Here is a 22,920-nt window from a genome sequence, read left to right as displayed (position 1 = left end):
TTGCCCGGTATATCCTGCACTGATGTTTTTTTAAGGTCAAGTGCCACTGGCCGGTATGCATTTACCCGGTTTGCCTGGTATAATGATTTTTTCTTCCAACTTTGGCTGATCTTCCCATGCCAATTCGCGATTTGTGCGGCCAATTCCCGAAATCAAGAATAATTTCGGACTTTGGCCAGCCATCCTCGGCCAATTCACGATCTGGCCGTAGCACACACACGCACGCACATTAGATATACATATATATATATGTAAATGCCTTGGTTACCATTAATAAAGTCAGTCAAGACATTTAATGATTATGCTTATTCTTTAATGATAAGTCACACAGACTCTTAAATATTTAAGATTGAACCACACAGGTTCCCAGTTTCACACAGAAACATTTAGTTACACAGGATCGAACCACACAGGTTGCAAGTTTCACACAGAAACAAACTTCAATTAACTAATAACCAGCGGGTGACCGAGCTCCGCTCGGAGAAAACAGGTATCGAAGCTAACTCGAAGATTTAAATTTTCAATTGTGATTTATCAAAACAATACATGCCATAAGAAAATTTGTGAAACCATTGGTGAAAAGATAACCGGTTAAAGTGCACCATTGTAAACTATCTAAACAAAGTTAGAGTTTGGAACTATTCTATACAAAGGTAAAGTTTGAAAAGTCATAGGAAATAAAATGTAATTGATAACAAAAAATTATACAATTAAAGAAATGATACAAAGTGAGCAGTGTAAAGATTGAAGTGTGTTGAAGTTCAATATTTTTGACAAATTTATTTAGAAAAACCAAACATATATACATACATAAGAAACATATTATAAACCTATAACAGCATAAACATAATAAACATTAATCATCGATTGCGAAGTCTTCCATGTTGTCCAGGTAGTTTCTCGTCGGAGAGGCAGGTGCGGCTGGTGAGTTTCTCTTGTTCAGGACTTCCTTCCATACGACGTTTCGGGTGTGGGTTGGATTCTCAGGAGGCAGCAGGACCTTCAACGCACTTTGACGCTTGACTCTTGAAAACGCGACGTAGAGCATTCCGTGCACGAAGACCGACGTGAGGAGAAGCACGCCGACGAATTCGAATGTTTGGCCTTGTGACTTGTGTATCGTAATGGCGAATGCTGGAGTAACTGGGAATTGGTGCCGTTGCATAGTTGCGCCAAGTTGTGATTTGCTGGAGCCGAGCGTGATCCTTGGAAGGTGTACTTGTCGGCCTGCGTGTTCACCGGTGATGATCTTAGCCTTGATGATGTTGTTGCAAAGTTCGGTGACAATCAATCGTGTTCCGTTGCACATTCCTTCAGAAACGTCCAAGTTTCGGAGAAGCATGATGATGGCGTTCTTCTTGAGCTTCAGATTGTGTGGAGGCAAGTCGGCGATGTTGATCGAGTTCAGGAATGCAGGCGCGAATTGAATTCCCCCTTCATGTTGATCCTTTACCGAGTCGAAACTTGTGTATGTCTTCTCTTCGCCTGGAAGCATAGCGATAATCTGCTCGTTGATCTTGTCCTTATCGTCGTTCAATGGTGCAAGAATAGCGCGATTCTTCATTGCTTCGTAGTTCCCACTTCTGAGGCATGGTCCGAAGATTTCCTCGATGAGGTTACCACCAGAGCGAATTTCTTCTGGGACTTCTATTTCGCCGAGTTCATTCACTTCGAGTTCCCCGTCGCCGAGCATTAGCAGGTATTTCGCGAATTCTTCTTCTTCGGGATCAACGCGCATGTTCAATGTTCCTCGTATTATCAGCTCTACGGAGTCTTTCATTACGGCGGCGTTGTTCCTCTAGGCGAATGTTGCGGCCCCTCATTGTTTCGTTTTTTCGTCTGCGTCTTTCATAATTGCGGTATTTTTCTCGTTGAGATGCATTAAGTTCCATCAATATATCCGAGATTCGTTCCTTGCTACGCTGCTTGACTGCTCTTGTCGGGCGCAACGGCGTTATCATCGGGTCTTGGATATTCAAAGCGTGCATATTGGTCGAAGATGTGAAAGATGCGGCTTCAGATGGTCCCGACAATTGGTCACTGTTCACAACGAATTCGTAAATTTGCTTCCGTTCATCCGCTTCTTGAAAATTCTTGTCCAGGAAAAAGCGTCGATGAGAGAGGTATTGTCGAGCATAAAAGACGATGTAAACTCCGCAGGAAGACGCGTCATCTTGGTGGTGGTAAGCGTTGCGAGGTTTCACGATGCATCCTGTCAGACTATGAATTTCGATGAACAAGGTTCGAGTGAGAGTCAGAGATCACGAGTTCGAAAAACCTCTGAAGGAGGGAGTTCGAACATTTAAAAATAGTTTAAAGAAAGAATTTGCATAGTATTAATTTTGAGTGTGTAAGTACCCTCATTATGCAACTGTTATATTGTATATATATGACAAATCAAGATTGGATTTGGAGTTTTGTTTCTTTTGATTTTCATGACTGTATGTATTGAATACGTTACCTCATGTTATGGAGAGGATTGTTTTTCCTTTATGATGTTTAAGTTAAGTTATGATTTTTCTTGCTAAATAAAATTTCTGATTAGTTAAAAGATGACTTTTTCATTATGCTTGCTAAGCATTTTCCACAACGCACTGAACTCTGCCAGCAAGGTTATGGGCCATGCCTGCCCAGCTTAGTTAAGCTTTTCATTCGTAACAACGGTATTCAAAACGTGTCGCAGTATTTTTCTCAAAACAGCATTGATGGGCAGCGGGTTGTCGACTGGGACGCAGACTAATAGTTGACGTTCTCCATAGCTTGCTTCGTAAATTCCTAGCATCCAGTGCTCGCCTCTATCCATTTAAACTCTCTTGTGAATGGGAATGAGTAGCACGTCGAATCCTTGTTGAACGCCGTATAGATAGTTGGAAGCCTTGTTCTGGTCGCTGATATCGTTGAGAAGAGCCATTCCTTCATAAGCGCCATCCGCTGTTGTAACGTAGAAGCGTGCGACAAATTCAGGGTGAAGTACGGTAACTTTGACGGTCGGGTAAGCTTGTTCGGCGTAATGGAGAAGCATTCTGACAATGACGGTATCTTCTAGTTGTCCATTTGCGGGTAGAATTGAGTTGATCGCTTGTTGTTCCAAAATTCCGGCTCCTTGAAGAATTTCATGTAGAGGTGCGTTCTGCATGTTGAAAATGTAGCTTGAAATCTGATGAATATTGAAATGTCGGACTTTGTTGACGGTGATTTGAAATCGAAATCAGTTCCTTAAATGCTTTTTTGGAAATTCGAATATTTGAAAATTGGAATTTTGAACGAATCAAAAAGAACGAATCTTTTTAGTTAACGAACGAGCGCTAAATTCAAAATTTCATTAATTAATTTCCCTTAATAAAAAGCAGTGGAATTAGAATCGTACTTTTTCAAAAGAAAATTTAGTAAAAATATCAAAGTTATCCTTATTTTTTTCTTTTATATTTGTCTTACCTTAATTTTGTGATTTAAAAATAATCGTGTGGTCATCAAACTTTATTAGTTCGCCATATTGGCTATAGATGGCAGCACGTTACCGCTTGAAACTTATTAGGCAATAGACAAAGAAAATTTAAGTGCTGCCATCTACAGCCATTATGGCGAACAAATAAAGCTTGAAAATATCCTATCTGTAACTCCGAACTGCTCGACCGTAGTGCTTCAAAACCGGCGCCAATCGATTCCTCGTGGCCAAAAACCCCAGACCCCCAAGTTTACCGGAGTTTATTAATTCTGGGGCGATTTTCGACTTGGCAACCATTCCTCGTATTATAACTCCGGTTCTGTAACTCCGAACTGCTCGACCGTAGCGCTTCAAAACCGGCGCCAATCGATTCCTCGTGGCCAAAAACCCCAGACCCCCAAGTTTACCGGAGTTTATTAATTCTGGGGCGATTTTCGACTTGGCAACCATTCCTCGTATTATAGTATAAGATATAGTCACTTAGAGTCTTAATCACTAAGGTTATCCGTTTCACTTAGAAACTACTCGGACAGACAATTCCAACTGACTCTCTTCATTTACATCAAGAAAGTTCTATGCCTTTCGTTCAGACGAGCGACATCTGGCGGGATAACATAGAGGTTGTTGTCTTGCTTATTATATATATATATATATATATATATATATATATATATATATATATATATATATATATATATATATATATATATATATATATATATATATATATATATATATATATATATATATATATATATATATATATATATATGTATATTTATATATAAAAGGGGTTAGGGGTTTAAATTAATTTTAATAACCTTCAGTTACTATTGAATTGGAAAATTATATTAACTTTTTTTAGAACTTTTAGCCTATTTAAAATAACTTGAATGAAAGTTGAATAACTTTATCTTATCTTCATTACATTTCGTAAGGAAGGACATTTCGTTTTAAAGCAATTGGTTTATAAACTAAATGCATGAAACATGAAATATAATTTTTCTACGAGTCTATTAAAATTACTTTTTGAACAGTTTATTAGTTATAGTGAGAAACATTAGATGAAATAGTTTAGTTTTTTTTCTAGAAAAGATAGTATTCTCTTTGATCTTTTATAGTGGCTTATCGTGATTTTCCATTCTGAAAGTATTTTAAAATCTGATTTAAAAAATGTTTTTGTTTTACTGCAAAGCACATTTTAAAGAAGAGATATAAAAAGAAATCTGTTTTAGATAATCTCAGGAATTGAAATATTCTCAAAGAAAGAAAAATAAAATAAAAGAGGATTATAATAGAGTTTTAAATAAATGACGATAAAAAACTAAATCATTATCAGTTAATCAACAGTTAATCATTCTTAGATGACATTTTCATTTTTATAACCCTAATGATGCAATGTTCAAAACAAAAATAAGATTTCGGCCGTGGTGGCTTGGGGGATAGATTGCTAACCTCCCAAAAGGTGACACGGGATCGAATCCCAGAGATAGTTGCTCGATACGAATTCCGCACTCTGCTCGCAACGACCACAAGGCTGACGTTAAATATCCTCAGTAGTAGACGGATCATGGGTTAGAGTTCCCCCTCTGTCAGGCTAGCCGAGGGGAGTTTTCGTGGTTACTTCCTCTCCTTGTAACGCAAAAGGACTTTTTAGTTCCACTAAAAAGTCCTCACCGAAGGTTAATTTGTCCCAATGCTTGATCCAGAAGTTCAATTGTCTTCTGGTTGGGGTTCAAATTTAGAAGGCTACGAAGTTGAACAATGATAGTTGTAAACTCAGAATTGGGCCGGTTATTCAACGCTAGCTATAAAATAAAAATATAATATTAAATATTTAGATTTTATTCATTACATTTTCTTAAGTAATTATTTTTTAAATGAACACGATAGCGAGTGTCCTAAAAGTGCTGATAATGTGAAAAATAAATAATAAAAAATAAAAAATTGGTCATTTTTGGGACAACTGCTATATTTCTAGACGAACATGTTTGATGAAATTTTGATGAATCAGTTTCGAAATGCATTTTGGTACACATTAAAATTCTTTCTTGAAAATTTAATATTTAAATTTTTCACAGTAACACTCGCTTATCGTAAAGTCTCAAAGTAACTAATACGGAAATAGTTGCTAAAAAGCAGTATTAGATACCGTTTAAGAACATTTATTGAATTAAGAATAAAAAAAATTTAACTGCCGCTGCTTAAAGAGAGTTGATTATTAGGAACATTTTCAATTTTTTCAGTCAATCAAACTAGTTTGAATGTTTTCATCTACTCACCAATGTTTCGTCAGATTTTGATAGTGTGTTTTGATTCTTTTACACCACAAATATTAGATTGGAAACCTTTGTGCACATGCTTTTTGACTTAAAGTTTGAAAAGGCGTCAAATAAGGTAAATTAGGGGTGGGTGTAACGAAACACCGTGTATATAGTATGATGACATGCATGTTTCCTGCAAAGAAAACAAATTAATTTTGCCCGGATTTGCTAGCTATATTTTTCATCGTTTTTTTTTTAATTTTCTCGTTTGCAACGTTGCATTTTTTTCAAAATTCATTTTTGCTTTTCTCATTCATATCTGGTGTCTTGAGAATGTTCGCCCATATTTGACCACTTGAGTCATATATATATATTTAATTTTGAAGCGAAATAAAGTTTTAAAATTTTTTTCAAGTACTTGTATTGCTTTATATTCACTTCGTATTCCTCTTCTTCTTTCGTATTAATTCCTGATTACTAATAATATTTTATTTTGTTTGTATGTACAAAGATATTGATAACACTGTGAAACATATGTTTTGTTGCATTTATACAAATATTTGCTCTTCCATAATTTGGGTATAGGTATTTCAAACCTGAAATTAGTTCCTAAAGCTATAGATTTCTTTTATATGATAATTTTATTCTATTTTTTGTCAAAATGTATAAGTTTAAGAACGTTATATACAATAGGGATTAGGCAAAACAGTTGCGACGAACTTCTAGCGAAGTTAGGGTGCATCATCAGGATTTAAATTGTATAAACCCATGCTGGGAATGTTATTTTACGTGGTTAAGGGCGCTTCCCTATCATGACCTGTTCCGAAGCACTCAAAAAACAATTCGTAATAGGGGAGCGCTTCTAGCGGCGTATGATGACAACATTTCCGGGCATAGGTTCCTATGCAGTATTAAACTTGATGAAGTGTTCTTACTCCTTTAGAAAATTATCTCAACATGAATGCGACAGCTTGTTGTATACAACATTTTAAAACTTTTATTTTATATTTTATAACTGTTACGTCTCGGGATCTTTTAGGCTATAAATTTGAAATAATTTAGTGCGAGCCAAAATTCTTTTAGGAGTTTTTTATTAAAACTTAACAAAACGACATCAAACAAAAGACTGAGGAGAAAAGCTATGAATTACTTTGCTTTCCTTACAGATGCGCACACTGCTCCATCTATCGTAAGGTAAAATTATTCATTTAATGGAAGGAAGATGCAACCGTCGTTGAACCGAAGGACCGTCGTTGAACAGCCAACCCAAATTTTGGGTTTGCAACTACTAATGTTCAACTATGTAGTCTTGTAATTTTGAACACAATCCAGAAGACAAAGGAATTCCTGAATCAAGTATTGGGAGAAATTCGCCTTCCTGGATGACTTTTTGATGAAACTAACCCGTATTTGCGCTACATTTAGAGGGAAACCACGAGAACCTCCCACGGTTAGCCTGACTGCAAAAATACTTTTTTTTTCTTTCCTCCAAACCCTGAGCATGTACCTAGGTTATGAAAACCCTTAACCATATAGCCCAGGACTTGGCCGCTGGTCCAGCTCCACTCCAGCCTAAATAACATGATATTTAAAAAAATTTTAAAATTTAAAAAAAAAGAAAAAAAGAACAGATTTTACTGAAAGTGTGGAATTTAAGAAGAAATAAGACAAAAAAAATATTATGCATGTGAAATGGGAAGTTATTAAAATTTTAATAGATAGTCATTATCCGCTAAGAAGTTCATTACTGTTATTAATCTTTTGTTTAAAGTATTGTTTGTAATAAAAGTTTTCTGCCATTTCTAAATTTGTTGGGCTAGGTTGACGACTATGCCAGGAGACAGTGTAGGAACAACTAGTGAGATAATGTTCAGGCGAACCTTGTTGGCCGCAGGTGCAAAGATCAGTATCTGTTATATGCAGGTAATTAAAGAAGGTAGGAAATGGTCCATGACTCCTCAATAACCAGATGACTTGTTTTGGAGGAATTGTTTTGAAAAAAGTAACATTGTTAATAATTTTGAATAGACGTCTGCCTCTGTCTGAATTATTCCATTGAAACTGCCATTTTGTTAGAAGAGAATCTTTAATACGTCGTTTAAGACTGCAAAAAGACTATAACCCATGATCCGTCTACCACTGAAAATATTTTACGTCAGCACTGTGGTACGGGCAGGCTGGATGCGGGATTTATATTGACCAGCCATCGCTGGAATTCGAACATGGTCATTGGAAGGTGAGGCTCAATCCTGAGCCATCGAGCCTCACATTTTGAAACTTGCAGCATTTTGACAAAAAACCTGACTGTAAATGTCATTTAAAAATCTTTAGCTTGGAGAGAGAAGCAGATAACAAATTCGAATTCAGCAACGTGAAAATATACAAGATCCGTTAAAAAATATCATGCAAAAAAAAAAAAAAAAAAAAAAAAAAAAACAGTTTCAGAGTGTAATTTTTTTAAAAAAAATCCATTGTAAAATGATATGAGGATGATTTTTCTCCAAAAGAATTTGATCCCGATTTAGAATCATTACATGATTTCAAAAACCACTTCGAAATAGTTAATATTTTCATTAAAATAATTTTATTATCTTGGTGTATTTTTATAGCTAAAATAGAAGTCAATTCTTTGTACAGATAAGCTTTGATATATTTTTAATGTTACCTAAGTGAAAACAATAATAATAATAATAATATGAAACGTTTCTTTATGAAAATATTATCAAAGGAAAGATCAAAAGCGCTGTGGTAGAAAATAAATGAAAAATATTTATAACTATTTTGTGTAATATATTAGTTTTGAGATATAAAACCTGTTCAAAGAATCCGAAAGTTAAAAATATACAATAAGCTTTACTTTTAAGTGTTCTTTTTGTCTGAATAGTTTATAGATTTATTTTAGTCACGTAACTGCTTTAAGTCCTTATTTTTGATGCAGTATAAATATCTAAAAGGGCTTCTTACAAAGTCATATTTTGAAGAAATACACGTATTTATATATTATAGGAATTAATAAATATTTTTTCCAGCTCTTTTTATTCCTCAGGGCTAGGTGGGGTGAAGTGGGTATAAAATCTAGCTCTTTTTAAAGAAGGCTTGAAAACCAAATCATTAAATTTATTTTATTGAGCATTTGTTTGCATTTTATATACAGTGGATTCATTCTGGTTAAGTGGTTGCAGATCTAAAATTACTATATATTTCACTAAAAAATATATGTAAATATTGTTTTAGAAATAAAAATGGTCTGAAGTAAATATGGAGTTGTAAAAACTTAAATATGTAAATATGGAGTTATAAGGAGTAAGTATATGGAGTAAGTAAAATATGGAGTTGTAAAGACTTAAAAACTTTGTTCAAATTTGCCCAATAATCCACAGAATACTAAAAATACGAATTATCTCATCACTATCAAATTGTAATATACAGATTCATTTACGAAGGAGCTATTTTTACAAATTTCAACAACTTTCTTTCAAACTAACTACTTTTTTTTTTTTTACAGAGTAACTACTTATTTGCAAAAACTAATACTTATTCTAAGTATGTTTTCCCACTTTCAAACTGTAATATTAAAACTTATTTACAAATGAGCTATTTTTTTTAACAAGGTAACAACTTTCTTATATAGTAATTAATTTTTTGTTTTACTAAGCAACTACTTATTTACAGAGATTACTTCTTATACTACATGTATTTTCCAACTTTCAAACTGTAATATATACACTCATTCATAAAAGAACTAATTGTTTTACGAAGTAGCAAATTTCTTACAAAGAAACTACTTTTTAATACAGTAACTAATTACTTACTAAGATTACTGCTTATTCTAAGTATATCCAGCTTTTAAACTGCAATATACAAATTTATTTACAGATAATTTTTTTTTTACAAAGTAACAACTTTTTTACAGAGTAACTACTGTTTTATAGAGTAACTTACTTATTATAAAAAACTACTACTTATTCTACGTATATTTTCAAACTTTCAAACTGTAATATATGTACTTATTTACAAAGGAACTTTTCTTTACAAAGTAAGAACTTTATTCCAAAGCAACTACTTCTTTTTTACAAAGTAACTTGTTTGCAAAAATTACTACTTATTCTACTCATATTATTAAACTTTCAAACTTTAATATATAGACACATTTACAAAGGAACTATATTTTTTGCAAGGTAACTATTTTCTTATGAAGTATTTACTTTCTTACAAAGTAACTACTTATTTGCGAAGATTACTACTTTTACTGCATATATTTTCTAATTTTCAAACTGTAATATATGGACTCATTTACAAGGGAACTGATTTTTTCACAAGGTAACAACTTTTTTACAGAGTAATACCTTTTTTCATAAGTAGCTAATTATTTGCAAAGATTACTACTTCTACTACATATATTTTCCAACTTTCAAACTGTAATAAATGAACTCATTTGCAAAGGAACTGATTTTTTTACAAGGTAACAACTTTATTACAAACAAACTACTTTTTCTCTTACAAAGTAACTATTTATTTGCAAAGATTACTGCTTATTCTATATATATTTTCCAACTTTTAAACTGTAATATGCAGATTTATTTACAAAGGAAATATTGTTTTACAAATTAACTACTTTTTTCAACAGAGTAACTTCTTATTTGCAAAGACTTATACTTACAACTAAGACAAAGACTTACAACTTATAATATGTATATTTCCCAATTTTCTCAGAAAAAAAAACGCTTTTCCAACCATTTTTTTAAAATTTCTCAATTGATTTTACGGACATAGTGTTTACATATAAAGTTCATAAAATTAACTGATACTAGTATCAAATTGTATAATAATCGTATTTAGTTGAATACAGTTATTTTGCGAATGATTTTATTAATTATTATTGAAGACTTGCTATTTTGATATGCATTGATTAAACTTTATTTTATTTATTACAAAAACCCAATATTATGTTATCATTGAGATTTTAAGCAGTTTAGCTGCATAAAGTAGTAACTCGCAAAAACGTTTAGATTTATTTATAAAGGAACAATAATAGATAGATATAGATATATAGATTATTTATAGATTTATAATATATATAGTTATTTACAAAGGAACTATTTTTCTTTACAAAGTAACAACTTTATTACAAAACAACTACATTTTTTGCAGAGTAACTGCTTATTTGCAAAGATTATTACTTATTATATGTATATTTTCCAACTATCTCAAAAAGTTTTGTGAAGCAATTTTTTAAATTTCTAAATTGATTTTACGAATATAACGTAAGTTCATAAAGTAAACTGATACTAGTATTAAATTGAAAAAAATAATTGTATTTATTTTAATACAATTGTTTTGCTAATAATTTTAATAATTATTATTGAAGAGTTGCTATTTTGATATGTGTCGGTTAAACTGTGTATTATTTATTACAAAAACACAATATTATGTTATTATCAATGAGAGTTTAAGCAGTTTTATTGGTATATTATTGAAGCAATAACTGGCAAAAATGTCGGTACATATTTCTGTACCATAACACACATCAAATCTTTAATACAGCTCTTCAATTTTTTTTATAGTAAAGCGGGTTTGGGTTTAATATTTTTGGTAAAACATTTCATTTATTTTGTAACAAATATAAACATTTATAAATATTTCAATGAAATACTGTATTTTAAAATGTTTTAAAAAGTTTGATTTTTACGCTGCGCAACAATATATTTACACATTTGACCTTTGCATCGGTTCAACTATTTTAAAAATATCCATTCTAGAGATTAAATCCAAATCAGAATACCGTTTAAAATATTAAAAATATATTTTAAGGAATTATTTTGAAAATTTCTGTGTATGAAAAATTTATGTTTTATAAATGTTTTGAAAAATGTGGTTTTTAAGAAGTGTACCATAATGGCCAGACATTTGACCTTACTGTCAGTTTAACTAGCATAGAAATATTCAGTATAGGGAATAGTCAAAATTGAATACAGTTTAAAATATTAATGCTACGTTTTAAGGAATAATTCTTAAAATTGTTTTAGAATATGAAAAATTTATGTTCTATAAATGTTTTGAAAAATGTGGTTTTAAAGAAGCGTAACATTATGGCCAGGCATTTGACCTTACTATCAGTTTAACTAGCATAGAAATATTCAGTATAGGGGATAGTCAAAATTGAATACAGTTTAAAATATTAATGCTACGTTTTAAGGAATAATTTTTAAAATTTTTTAAGAATATGAAAAATTTATGTTTCATAAATATTTTGAAAAATGGGGTTTTTAAGTAGAGTAACATTATAGCCTCACATTTGACATTAGAATAACTTTAATTGGCATAAAATTATTTAGTTTAGGGAATAAAGTTGAAATCGAATATCATTTAAAACTAATTTTGAGGCATTTTTTAAAAAAGTGCTTGGAAACTAAAAATTTTATATTTTAAAAATGCTCAGAAAAAAGTGATTTTTATCTTTAACATTATGTCAACACATTTGACGTTAGAATCAGTTTAGCTGGTATAAAAATATTTATTCTAGGGAATAAAGACAAAATTAAATACCATTTAAAATATAATGAATACATTTTTAAGGATTGGTTTGAATTTCATTTAGGAAAAGAAAACATTTATGTTTTATAAATGTTATGAAAGATGCGGTTATTATGTTGCGTAACATTATGTCTACAAATTTGACCTTATAATCAGTTTAAAAAGTATGAAAATATTGATTCTACGAAAACTCTGTACCTTTTAAAATATTAAGGTTCTATAAATGTTTTTAAAAAGTTATTTGGAAAATAAAAAAAATTAGGTTTTATCACTCGTTTAACTTAAGAATCAGTTTAACTATAACAATATACATTCTTAATATTTAAGTCAAAATTGAATATCATTTAACATATAAAAATTATATTTCAAAACATTTTTTTAAATATTTGTTTGAATTATAAAAAATTTTTATTTTATAAATGATTTAAAAAATGTGATTTTTATCTTGCTCAACATTATGTCAACGCATTTGACATTAGAATCAAAGTTTTAAGTTTATCTAATGTATAAGTATCCATTGTAGGAATTAAACTCAATGTTGAAAACTACTTATAACATTAAGGGCACAATTTAAATGAATATTTTAAAATTTTATTAAAAAAAATATCTTCAATTATTATGTAAGGAAAAAAATTCTGGTAAAATTAACATACTGTCAGGTGATGGCATTTCTGGTGAAAATAAGCATAATTCTAGATAATGAAGCGAAAATTAATGGTATTTAAACCATTCATTTGATAATAGTTTCGCATGGTAACAGTTTCTCGGGAATTCTGTTTTCAAAATTACAGTTCCTATTACCACACATTTAGTAAAAAACTACTAAGCTGATAAATAAATTGAGCCAAATAAATGGTTTTTATGCCATGCTCTAAGGTATCATAATTACTAAATTTTATCACATATAAAACCATATTTTATTGCTAATTTTGCCAAAATCATTATCAAAGCACTTCGGTAAAAATTATCGAACTTTTTGGTGTTCCCATAGAGCCAAAAACAAGGTAAATTTTACCAAATTCTGATACTTTTGACCATATTTTTTTCAATGCAGAATGGATATTTTTATATCAGTTAAACGTATAATTTCAACAATTTTTTAATGATATCTTTTAAAATGGCAAGTGTTAACTCACCATGAAGCTCACATTCTTTCAAAATTTTTTTAAAATTCTTGATTTAAATTAAAAAGCAAATACTTTTTTAAGTAAAAAAAGTTTTAGTTAAAATATGAAACAAAACTTTATGTGCTTAAACATATTAAAGTGATGTTGCAATAAAAAAAAATATTTAAATAGCATTAATTCACAAAATGTCTACTCTTTAAAAAGCATACTGCCTTAAGCATGCTTATTAAACCCCTTTAGGAAATTGTTAGTGAATTTTCAAGCTGTCGCAATATCATAAAATTTCATTTCTAACATATAGTATTATATTCTGCAATAAAATATATTTAGAGATTCTTTCAATTGTTCATACTGGAAATGTAGGAGTAGACTCCGTTGACCCGAATCAATTTATACAATCTAGTGGAATTTAATTCTTATCAAAAGGGTAGAAATCTCCAATCTTGCGTGTTTACAATTGAGTGTAATTGACATTTAAGGATTAGACATATACCATTTTAATGAACAAAGCGGACAGAATACCGAAAATGTCACAGAGAATTACTTCTATCCGTTAACCGACCTAGTTCTCATCTAATCTCACTTGTTCACGTCATTTGCAGGCTTATGCAAGATTATACCCGGGTAATTGCGCGGACAACTAAGGTGCTGCGCAAATAAAATGCGTACAATGTATGCAATGCTAGGAGATGCTGAAATTCCTTTATAGAGGATCTGTGCTTAGCTGCAGAATAAGTAATCTGCATTTAATATATAAAAAATTGTTAATAATTTCGTGTTGATTTGATTTGTAGTGATTTCGAATTAATAAATACAGGCTGTTTAAATTTGTACGTGATTTAATGATAGAAAAATATTTTTTTTCCTATTTGCATATTATTTATTATATTTTTTCCATTAATCTTTTTTTTTTTTTGAAATTTACTTTTCATTTGAACAAAAAACGTAACAGTATTGTTTAGATTTTTTAATAATGCTACCTTTTTTAATACACTCTATAACAAAAAAACCGACGCACCAATAAGCAATCATCCGATTGCTTTGAAATTTCGTATGCATGAATGTTTTGAACAGATATGACTGGAATAATGCCGCCTGGGGACGTATAGTCTTTAGCGACGATTCCCGCTTCCAACTGTGTCCTGACGATCATCGAAGACGTGTTTGGAGACGCACAGGGCAGAGGGGGGATCCTGCCTTCACTATTGCACGCCACACCGGCCCTCAACAAGGCATTATGGTCTGGAGTGCCATTTCCTTTGACAGCCGGACCCCTTTGGTCGTCATTAGAGGTACACTTACTGCACAGCGGTACGTCGACGACATCCTGAGACCTGTTTTGCTACCGTTCCTTTTGCAGCGCCCTGGGCTGGTTCTTCAGTAGGACAATGCCAGACCACATACGCCACGTGTTGCTATGCACTGTCTGCAAGCTTGTCAAACTCTTCCTTGGCCTGCCAGATCACCAGATCTCTCTCCCATCGAGCATGTCTGGGATAGGATGGGAAGGCGATTGCATCTGGCACGGAATGTTGATGACCTCGTTCGACAATTGAGTCGAATTTGGCAGGAAATACCGCAAGAGACCATCCGGGAGCTTCATCGGTCTATGCCACGCCGTGTGGCAGCTTGTATCCAGCCTAGAGGGGGTCAACACCTTATTGAACTTGTTACTGTAACCCTGCAATAAATTACTCAATTGTTCTGAAATTTTAATAATTTACTATTCTGTACATTGCCTTCCTATCCACTAATTTTCGTTTTAATCGGACAACTCCCTCTTGGTGCGTCGATTTTTTTGTTATAGAGTGTAATTTTTTTAGTAGAAATAAATGGAAATGCAACATCGAATTTAAGATACTTCAAAGTCTTCCTTGCTTTAAATAATTTTTTTTGTATGGTTAGATGACATCAAATGACAAGTAGTCTCAGCTAAAAATATGAGCCGATATTTTTTTAAAATTATTTTGAAGAATTTTGCATATTTTTTAAACACACAAAATATTTGCACTTTTTCTTAAATTTAATGCCCACAAAAAATTCTTTTAATATATTCTCTAAATTTCTCTAGATTTTTAAAGACTGTGGAATCTGCACTTTTTGATATTGCTTTTAACCGACTGAAGAATTTAAGGAAAAAATAAACAAGAATTTTATACTCCCTTTTTTTGAGGATCAAATTCCCCTCCTCATTTTTAGCTTGCATCTTTCCATATTAAAGCTTACATTGTTGAAAGCAGTTCGAAACAAATGTATCAAAATGATACCAGTATCAGTAAAACTACAACTAAACTAAACTCACTGGCTCGACAGCCCATAGAGGGCCAAGGCCTACTGTGCCCATCTCAGTTTTCTTGACCTTGGGCTCTGGGGTGCAGGAGCAGATGTTTCGGTTAGGTGGTCAGCCGAACGCAAAACCTCCAGTGTTTAGTTCCCAGGCATGCTTGGTACTCATTTATAGACTCACTGAAGGGATGAAAGGCTGAGTCAACCTTGCCCGACGCGAGAATCGAACCCCAGTAAAATTATACTAGAAATTTTAAAATAAGTATAAAAATATGAAATTTTGAAACCGGTATGACCACAATTAGGAAATTTTAAGACTTATATGAAATCAAGAAAATTTTGATTAAAAAGTTCCAGCATACTACAGATTTTAACACCAGTCTAAATCTTCGAGAATTTTGAAGCCAATATGGAAAGATTAAGCAAAGGTATTTCGACTTCAGTATAGTAAAATACAGGTCTGACTTAGTAGCGATTTTGATTCGCAAGGAGAACCCTATAGGATTGCGTTGCAATGTTTGGAGGTAGCGAGCGTTAGAGAGTAGGTGGTAGAATCCACTTGTTTGATTATATATAAAAAAGAAATATTTAGAAATAGTTAGATGACACAATTAAAAATTATGCAAATTAACTCCTATCAATACATTGCTTCAATTTTGTGTAAACCATACCAAAACGTATGATAAATAGGTTATGAGGTTTCTTACAATTTTATTTGGTAAAAGGCATTGCCGTCAAAGTTTTAAAATCACCAAAAAAAATATGAAAATAAATAAAAACTTTGAACATTCTGAAGAATAGTCTGGTAGTTTTATAGTTATTCTCTATATGGGGACACGAAAACCATTTTTTTTTGCTAAAATTATTCTTCAGAATTGTATTTTTACTAAATGTGTGAGTAATAAAAAAATAAGAGTTTCCGAATAACCATTGCAATATGTCATAGCGAATAGAAAAAGCATCAAATAAATTATTCAAATACCATAAATTTCAGTGTTCATTTCCAGAATTCTCTTTTTTTTTCTGATCAGAAATATTTTTGAGATACAAATATAGAATTTTTGAATTTTTTTTCCTCAGCTAATAGTAATTTTAATTTATTTTATAACCGTCGTTGAACAGTCGACGCAATTTTGGGTTTACGACTACTAATGATCAACTAAGTAACCTTGCAATTTTGAATGCAATCCAAAAGACAAGGGAACTTATTGATCAAGCATTGGGAGAAATTTGCCTTCGTGGAGGACTTTTTGATGGAACTAACCCACATTTGAGTTACATGAAGAGAGAAAGCACGAAAATCTCCCACGGTTAGCCTGACGACAAGGGAACTCTAACCCGTGATCCGCCTGCCGCTGAGAATATTTTGCGTCAGCACTGTGGTCGGTGCAAGTCGGATGCGGAATTCTTATCGACCAGCCATCGCTGGGATTCAAACCCGGTTCACCTCATTGGAAGGCAAACGCTCTATCTCCTGAGCCATCATGGCTCAGCCAATAGTAATTAGAATTTTTTTCCATAACATTGAAGAACTATAATGAAATTTAAAATTATGTTGTGACTATTCAAAAACTATTACAATTTGTGGCCATTTTGTAGTTTAATTTTTAAACCTTCCCTAAAAGTGATTTTTTCTTATATTTCCAAGTTATTATTATCTAAATCTAACACCTAAATTATTACAAAAAAGTTTTTGCTTATGTCAAATTTGTCGTACAACATTTTTTAAGCTAAAAATCGGAATCCAATACTAGACGAATCTTGTCATTATTATTTTCAATGGATTTTATCGGGTCGTTTTACCATTTAAGTGTATTTCTCAAAGTATTTTTGTTTTTTTGCAAAAGAAACAGCTTTTTTTTAAGAAAGAAAGCTGATTGAACAATAAGAAAATTGCTGTCTAAAATCTCTCAGACAACTTGGTTTCTCTTTGGCTTAAAGCTTCGCCAGTTCTTTTTTTCTCTTCAATTTTTCTTGTCATATCCTCAAAAAGGCAATACTTTTCGCCTTCCGATTTGTTTCCTGTCCTATTTTGTTGCCGCTTTGTTTCGATCTTTTTTTTTGTTGTTGTTGGCAATTGTTCGGCGTTAGATATGTCGGCTGTGCTTTGCTTTGCATTGTTCGATATCGGAAAATAAAAAGGAAAAAAGTGTCATGTGACTATCTTTTGTATAACGAGTTGAGACTTTAGTTCTTACTTGTGATACTAGTATGGTTGCCTTTAGTAAGGTATAAAAACTTTCTAGAAGTGAAAAAAAAGTGAAAGTAGAATAAAATTAGGTTCATAAGGTTTTCATGTATATATATATATATATATATATATATATATATATATATATATATATATATATATATATATATATATATATATATATATATATATATATATATATATATATATATATATATATATATATATATATATATATATAAATAAATAAACACTTATTTACAATTTTATATACATATATATGAAAATAAGACCCCCTGTGGCTGAGTGGTAGCGCTCCCGTGCCACAGGTTCTGGGTTCAATCCTCGGTACGGGCAAGGTTGACTCAGCCTTTCATCCCTTCCTCGATAAATGAGTACCAAGCATGCTTGGGAATTAAACACTGGAAGTTTTGCGTACGGTTGACCACCTGACCGGAACATCTGCTCCTGCATCCCAGAGCCCAAGGTCAAGTAAACTGAGATGGGCACAGTAGGCCTTGGCCCTCTATGGGCTGTCGCGCCACTGAGTTTAGTTTAGATTAATAAAATAAACACATAGTGAACTTTATTAAAAAAAAATTAATACATTGGTTTCTGTTTGTTTTTCAATCATACAAATGATTTCTTATTAATCTTAAGTCATATGTGCTTAGATTAATTAGAATTTATTAATGGGCCATGGCAGCCTAGTGGTCAGACCATAGGTCTTCGGCTCGGAGTGGCCGGGGTTCAATCCTAAAAGCCACTAATATCCACCAATACGAGCTCCTAGTATCCATGAATCAAAAAATTTTATGGTTTGTTGCTGAGCAGTACTATAGGTAAAGGGATCTTGAGAAAATTTCCTTGCCCTTCAGATCTATGTTTAAATTGTGGAAGAATGAGCAACACCACTCATGAAGGAGTGGTGCTGCCATATATCTCGGGGGCACTGAGCGAAGTATCAGTTTCATCCTAGTGGTGCTTTCTTGTCAAATGAAAGGTGCTCTCTCCTGGCTTAACTCGCCAAGGCAATGGCTGGCAAAGCTGGGCTAGTCCAAGTGTCATTAAAAACTCTCTTAGTTGTTTTGAAACATGTCGAACTATTTTGAAACCGTACAAATTTGCAGCAATCTTAATATAAAGCTATCAACTATCATAATAGCGCGTGGATTAGTCTTTCTTAAACTACGGTTACACTGTGGCAGAAATAAGGTTAAATTTAACTCCTTATGCAACAATTTTTGAAAGATATTAGGATTAAACTTGGAATCCTATATTGTCGAGGTATTATAATATATTTCATACTATAATTATATTTGTTATATACTATAATTATAGTTTGTGACAAGCTTTCCTCTTTTCCCCACTGCAGCACCTCTGGCGGTGAACTAAGACAGTCTGCCAGGAACCGCCATTAAGTACGGACGTTTAATTCGAGCCCAAAACCCCCTCTTCCAAATTCTTGTATTTTTTTTATCCTTGTTTTATTTTTATGTGTTTTGTCCTTTTCAATAAATATTTAGAGTTAATTTCTGACCTTTCATTATTTATGTGAATTGGTAAAAATACAAATAAACCAGGACTTCCCCTACAAGTAGTAATATATTTCATTCTAGCGGGATTTTCTTGTCAAACGAAGGTCGCTCCTGAAAGATTTAATTTTCCAGGCTATCGGCTGGCTTTGACTCAAGCTGGCTAAAGACTCTGGAGTCTTTTCTTAAAGATTCTCAGTCAAATTGACTTTAGTCTGGCTGAGCTGGCTAAAGACTTCTCCAAGAGTCTCAGAAACTCTATTAACAGTTTTGAAACGTCTTGAATAATTTTTAAGCAATTTCAATTTTGCTACATCCATAATACAAAACCAAATGCAATCATAAGCACAGATTATTTTTTCTTGAACTATGGTTGCACTGCGTTAAAAGTGAGATTAAATTTAACTCCTTATTAGGTTTATAGAAACATTGAGGAATACTAGGATATATTTTTGAAATGAGAGAATATACTATGTACGCATTTACAGCCAGTATTTATCTGCGATATCTTGATTTCAAGATATCGCAGATGAATATATCCCTAACATCCTAGTATTCTACAAGATATATTCAAGATATCGTAGATAAATACTGGCATTATATTCATAGCTATGAGAAACGTTGAATTGCAGGTTCAAAATAAAATAAATGCAGAAACATTGAAGAATACTAGGATTTATTTTTGAAATGAGGGAATATACTATGTACGTATTTATAGGGAGACAATAATTTTAAAAGATGTTAAATTCAAGGATGTTAGGGATTTAGACAACAGTGTTAATACTTATAATTCAATTATTGATCGCAGATAAATACTGGCTATTGTGGTTAGATTAGATTTTTGAGGTTTTCCTCTTATGCAATGAAAAATATTAAACTAACTTATAAAATATTATTATATTCAAATCAGAGAAAGTTATTAAAATTGCAATTTAAGTTATGACTCACATTTTTTCTTTTTCTCTTTAAGTTCATACAAAATTTCAGCGTTATATTCAAAGCCCTACGTAACGTTGAATTACAGGTTCAAAATAAAATTAAAACAGATTTCAATCAATGAATAGGGTATACTTAGTGCTTTGTAGATTAAAGCTAAAAAAAAAGAAAAGATAACGTGAATAAAGCACAAATGGAAGTACATAAATGGACATACTATAGTTTCAGTTCAATAAACAAGAACTTTCTTCAATGTCTAAATACCAAATGATGATAGAGAATGTAGAGACAAACACGTGTAAAGTAGTTAAATCAATAAGGACAGAGGAACAAGTTTGAACAAGAAAATAAAAGGGAAGATAAGAAACAGGTGTGAGGAGTTTTGGCGGAAAACTCAGGATGCAACAGATTAAATTAAAATAGCCCTCCAAATATTGGAAAACAGTCAGATACTGGGAAGTTCAATAAAAATTTTTTTAGAATGCTAAAAGTGCTAAAAAGCTATAAATATAAAATATTTTTTTCCAACCTGGTGTGCTAAAAAGTTAGAAATATAATGGATTTTTATTTGCTATTCATTTCCTTATACATATTAACCAAGAAGATGGAAGCAGAAACAAATTTAAAAATAAGCTTTTTTGAGTAATTAATTGTTAGCAAACAAATAGTTCAAGAACCTCATCAGCCAAAATGAATTTTTTCATTTTTTTTTTGGTATTTAAAAAGATACAAAAAAAATTCTAATGTTTTGTAGTGAAAGAATATTTTTATACATAAACTAAAGATTAAGAAAAGAATACTCAGAAACTTCCGAATCATGCTAATTAACATAAAAGCATTACTCAAGAGAATTGTTTTTTCTTCTGAACGGGTCACTTCATGCCTGAGTTATATTCTTTAATTAAGAGCTTAACTAACAAGTTATTTTTTTTCTTCTCACGCTTTCTTAAGTGTTTAATAAATATTAGAAGACAGTTTTGGTATTTAAAAAATAAACCGAAAAATCTTTACCGTTTAAATTGATGTCTTGCAAAAAAGTCTTATATAATACCGTCTAGAATCGATTATGTGCTTTAAAAAAATAATCGAACTGATTGTTGTTAAAAGGATGAGTGCATTAATTTTTATTTGGGATAAATCTTTTTTTCAGAAGAATGATGCTTGAGGAAGTTTGTATCTTTGTAAACTTAATTAATACAAGTAATTTTTCTAAAACTGCATTAATCAATCGAGTTGTATTTTTCTACGCAAATATATAAAAAGATAAGAAAGTAATAGTTTGTACTTTATTTTAAACGCTGTTATTACTTTATATTCGAGTTAAGAGAAGGAGATGTTATTTAATTGTTATTAAAGAAGAGAACACATTTCTTCACGTGACTGTTGCCCTTTAATGTTGAAGAATAAATATTATTACTTGCGGATTTTGTATAGGTGTCATGATTACCCCTAGCTCTAATGTTGACGCTATTAGAGCATCAGAGCGCATGCGTAAAACTTTCCTTACAAATCATGGCGTCCCTAACAGGAAGAAAATAAAGTTAGCTTTACGGTTACCGTAAGACAAACGCTATGCAGAAGATTTATATATTTTTTCGAGCATTTTATTACTTTATATTCGAGTTAAGAGAACGAGATGTACTTTGATGTTTAAAAAAAAGAAGAAATTTCTTCATAAGACTGTTGCCTTTTAATGTTAAGGAATAAATCTTATAATTATTATTTGTGCTATTTTGCATAGTGTTACTGTAAACCCAATGCTAGCGCTATTTGAGTTTCATAGCGAAAGCGTGAAAATTTTTTTACAAATCATGGTGTCCCTCAGGGGAAGAAAATTAAGTTAGCCTTCTGGTTAACGCAAGAAAAACGGTATGCAAAATCTCTTTCTATTTTTTTTTAATAGTTATTAGCACTTTATTTTTGAATTGAGCGGAAATAGTTATTTATCGATAAAAAAAGCGAACACTGTTGGCCTTAAATGTTAAATGAACATTGTTGCTCTTAAATGAAAAGATTGCTGCTCTTAAATATTAGAGATATAAATGTTATTAAATTTCCTTTTAATACGAATATAACAAAGTTTTTAAACTTAAACCCTCTCAAAGTTACGTATTCGGTTAAGTTTATACAGAATTTTTACAAACACAGCAAAACAAATTAGCATTCAATAAACGAGGGAAGTAAGCTCGAATTGAGAAGCAACCTGGAAGGAACTGCAAAAGTAGTTTTGGAGGGCTGGAGAGCCTACCTACCTAACTACCTCCAAAACTACCTTTGACCCCTAGTATTAATTTCGAAGAATCTTTAAATAAAGTAGATTTTCGAATTTAGTAAAGACCTTTCCGAAGTTGTATAGATTTTAAAACTGAACGAAAATCTGGTGAACAGCACCCAACGATAAAAAAAAAAAAAATAAAAAAAATATATATATATATATATATATGTTTAGAAATGCTAAAAAAGTGGTTAACCCTGTACATTATATTTACATATTCACCCAGAATAACTTATAACTTTTGATCTAATGATTGGATCTTCACGTTCCAAAACTCAATCTTAATGGTTCTAGGGGTGAATTCAAATATGCTAATTAATTTGCCCA

The 22,920-nt window shown here is 31.7% G+C and overlaps 1 protein-coding gene across 1 annotated transcript; it reads right to left on the bottom strand.

The window, feature by feature from the left end:
- Positions 1 to 856: 856 nt before the first annotated feature.
- Positions 857 to 1,738, bottom strand: LOC122273007 (ATP-dependent DNA helicase PIF1-like). The gene has a single exon (XM_043057051.3). The coding sequence runs from the start codon at positions 1,736 to 1,738 to the stop codon at positions 857 to 859; it is 882 nt and encodes a 293-aa protein (XP_042912985.3).
- Positions 1,739 to 22,920: the final 21,182 nt, after the last annotated feature.

The sequence above is a fragment of the Parasteatoda tepidariorum genome, chromosome 10 (assembly GCF_982258835.1).
Source record: "Parasteatoda tepidariorum strain Cologne lab strain chromosome 10, Ptep-v5.0, whole genome shotgun sequence".
Lineage (NCBI taxonomy): Eukaryota > Metazoa > Arthropoda > Arachnida > Araneae > Theridiidae > Parasteatoda > Parasteatoda tepidariorum.
The sequence above is the reverse complement of the archived record's forward strand: the minus strand, read 5'-3'. Positions and strand labels throughout refer to the sequence as shown.

What these genes read in the sequence shown, in the direction of transcription:
- LOC122273007 (XM_043057051.3), bottom strand. Translation starts at nt 1,738, where the DNA reads ATGCGCGTTGATCCCGAAGAAGAAGAATTCGCGAAATACCTGCTAATG.